The sequence below is a fragment of the Aplysia californica genome, unplaced genomic scaffold (assembly GCF_000002075.1).
Source record: "Aplysia californica isolate F4 #8 unplaced genomic scaffold, AplCal3.0 scaffold00444, whole genome shotgun sequence".
NCBI lineage: Eukaryota > Metazoa > Mollusca > Gastropoda > Aplysiida > Aplysiidae > Aplysia > Aplysia californica.
In genome coordinates this window covers 563976-566182 of record NW_004797714.1, presented here as the reverse complement: position 1 = coordinate 566182, position 2207 = coordinate 563976, and the positions used below count along the sequence as shown (strand labels likewise).

The 2207-nt window shown below is 37.8% G+C and overlaps 1 protein-coding gene across 1 annotated transcript in view; it reads right to left on the bottom strand.

Moving 5' to 3' along the window:
* Positions 1-1245, bottom strand: part of LOC101850978 (classical arabinogalactan protein 9-like) — a 9077-nt gene extending 7832 nt beyond the window's left edge. Inside the window, exon 1 of the mRNA XM_013086221.2 lies at positions 739-1245. Within this exon, the coding sequence (XP_012941675.1) occupies positions 739-939 (201 nt within the window). The 5' untranslated portion in view covers positions 940-1245. The remainder of the gene's footprint in view (positions 1-738) is intronic.
* Between the last annotated feature and the right edge of the window lie 962 nt (positions 1246-2207).

The following is a 2207-nucleotide window of genomic DNA, read 5'->3' as shown; positions in this document are numbered from 1 at the left end:
TTGCACTGTATGCTTCCACGAAAGCCGAGAATGTTTCTGAGTGTTCTCAGAGGGTCTGCCGGGGTAATAATAGTTATAAAGTGCATAGAGCATGCTCTTGAGCATGGATATGCGCTATATAAATGCAATTATTATTATTATTATTTTTTAAAAATTACGGATGACTTTTTTTAGAGTGGCATCGGTGGCCTAGTGTTTAGGTTACCGAACCCGTAAAGCTAATCGTGAGATTGCGGGCTCAGGTGGTTGGAGCGTCAGCTCGGTCAGACGTTGTGTCCTTGGGAAAAGCACTTTGCACGAGGTTCCCATTGCTCGGTCCTTTCGGAGATGGGCGTTTGTTCCGGACATTCCTGCCTCTTAGATAGCCACAGTGTTGATAGGGACGTTAGACGTCTTCCTTTTCACTGTTTAAAAAAACCCAACAATTTTTAGGGAGTTTTATTTTGTCATCAGCATTCCAGCAAACGAATAGCATTAATTCTCATTAAGGGCTTGGGTTCTGTCAAGCTATTAAAACATTAAGTAAAAGTCCCAGTGAATGGGGTTTTAAACTGCTGAAGTGAATTGTATAATTCGTTTAGACATAATTTGTTCTGTAAAGTAGACAAATCTTCACCATACAGCCCAAACGAATATAAAATAATATTTGCAGGAACGTTTCAAAGTACTTGACGGTGCTTTGAGAAGAGCACACATACCTCACCCAAGACTTGAGTATATAGGAGTCAATGTACTCACCTGCGTCACCACTCCTCCATGCACGGTACACGTTAATACCAACAGCGCAAAGATTGCACGTGAAAAGTCCATCATGGTTCTGCTTCTCTTGTCTGTCGGATAAAAATAGACTAGTATCAGTGAACCGTCTGCAAGCGCAAAAGGAACACTTTGGTATGGATCTAGATTAATTTGGAGAGGCTCACATTCAATGGAAGCCATGTGTGTTTGTTGTTTTTCTTGTTCTTTCTATATTGTAGAGAAATACAAATAAAAAGAAAAGAAATGTTGTGAGGTTTGGCAAGGTGAGCCTCACCGTCTGTTTTTTAATGTGTCATGATCCTGTCGAAAAATAAGATAGGGTAGATGAATTCTTATATACAGGCGATCAAAAGAAGGGTAACGAGAGTAATATAGTGGAAGAAAGATAATGGTTCCCTAAGAGTTATATTTCCCAGATTTAGCGTTCGAGTGTAATCCAGGAATATAAATAAAATCAGTTGTTACAGAAGGATCAGGCAACGCAAAATAAGCCTTTCTATTTAACATTGGTGTCAACCGTTCATTTCCTCAGCTGATAGGAATGTCACACCTTTTTACGATTTATTTTTTTTGCAGCGCAGACGCAGATAAATAATTTGTTTGTTTTTTCTGCTTGTGAGTTTTTTTGTGTTTTTTTATTGTTTTGTTCTCGTTTCATTGTACCCTGTATCTAAGTGCACATCTCCATAACGCTGTTGGTAGAGAAACCTCAAAGGATGTAGAGGATATCCCCAAATGGAAAAACAACAACATAGTTTTCAACAAAACAAGACAATTTTTATCTTTTACAATCAGCCCCTTCCTTTCGTTTACCCCTTCCTACAGAATTTTCTTTTTAAAGACAAAACAAAAACAAAACAAAATAGACACAAAGAGGTTTTTGCTTCCTAATTAATTTTGAACTCAGTGACAGCTTCCCGGTGTCAGTCTCCACCACGATACGCACCACGGATACTTATCTGACCAGCGTTGTTTTCCACTGTGTCTCTAGAGAGCTCTAAAATAATTAAAAACTACTATTACATCTTAAAAAGGAAGACTCTGACTGGACAAAAACTATATTTTACACATTTCTACTGTCACGAACCTCATGCTTTCTAACACTACCATCAGTGGACGAAATAATTATGATAATATATCGACGAACATCCTACAACAAATAAATAACAAGATGATATTTGTCAAAAAGACGAAGCAGTGGAAACAGCTGAACAGTTTTACCTTCTTCCAGGATAAGGATTAACTAATAAATGAGGACATGAAGAAGCAAGTTCTGTGTGACATATATATACAAGATGGAGTTGGTAACACATGTTACAAGCACGGTTTATGATTACCAACCTTGAGACTCTCTCAAAAGGCCAATGGGAAAGATAAAAGATATCTTTTGAATACATGAGAACCGGAGACGATATTTTGTGTGTTTTTTGTTGTTGTTGGTTGGGTTG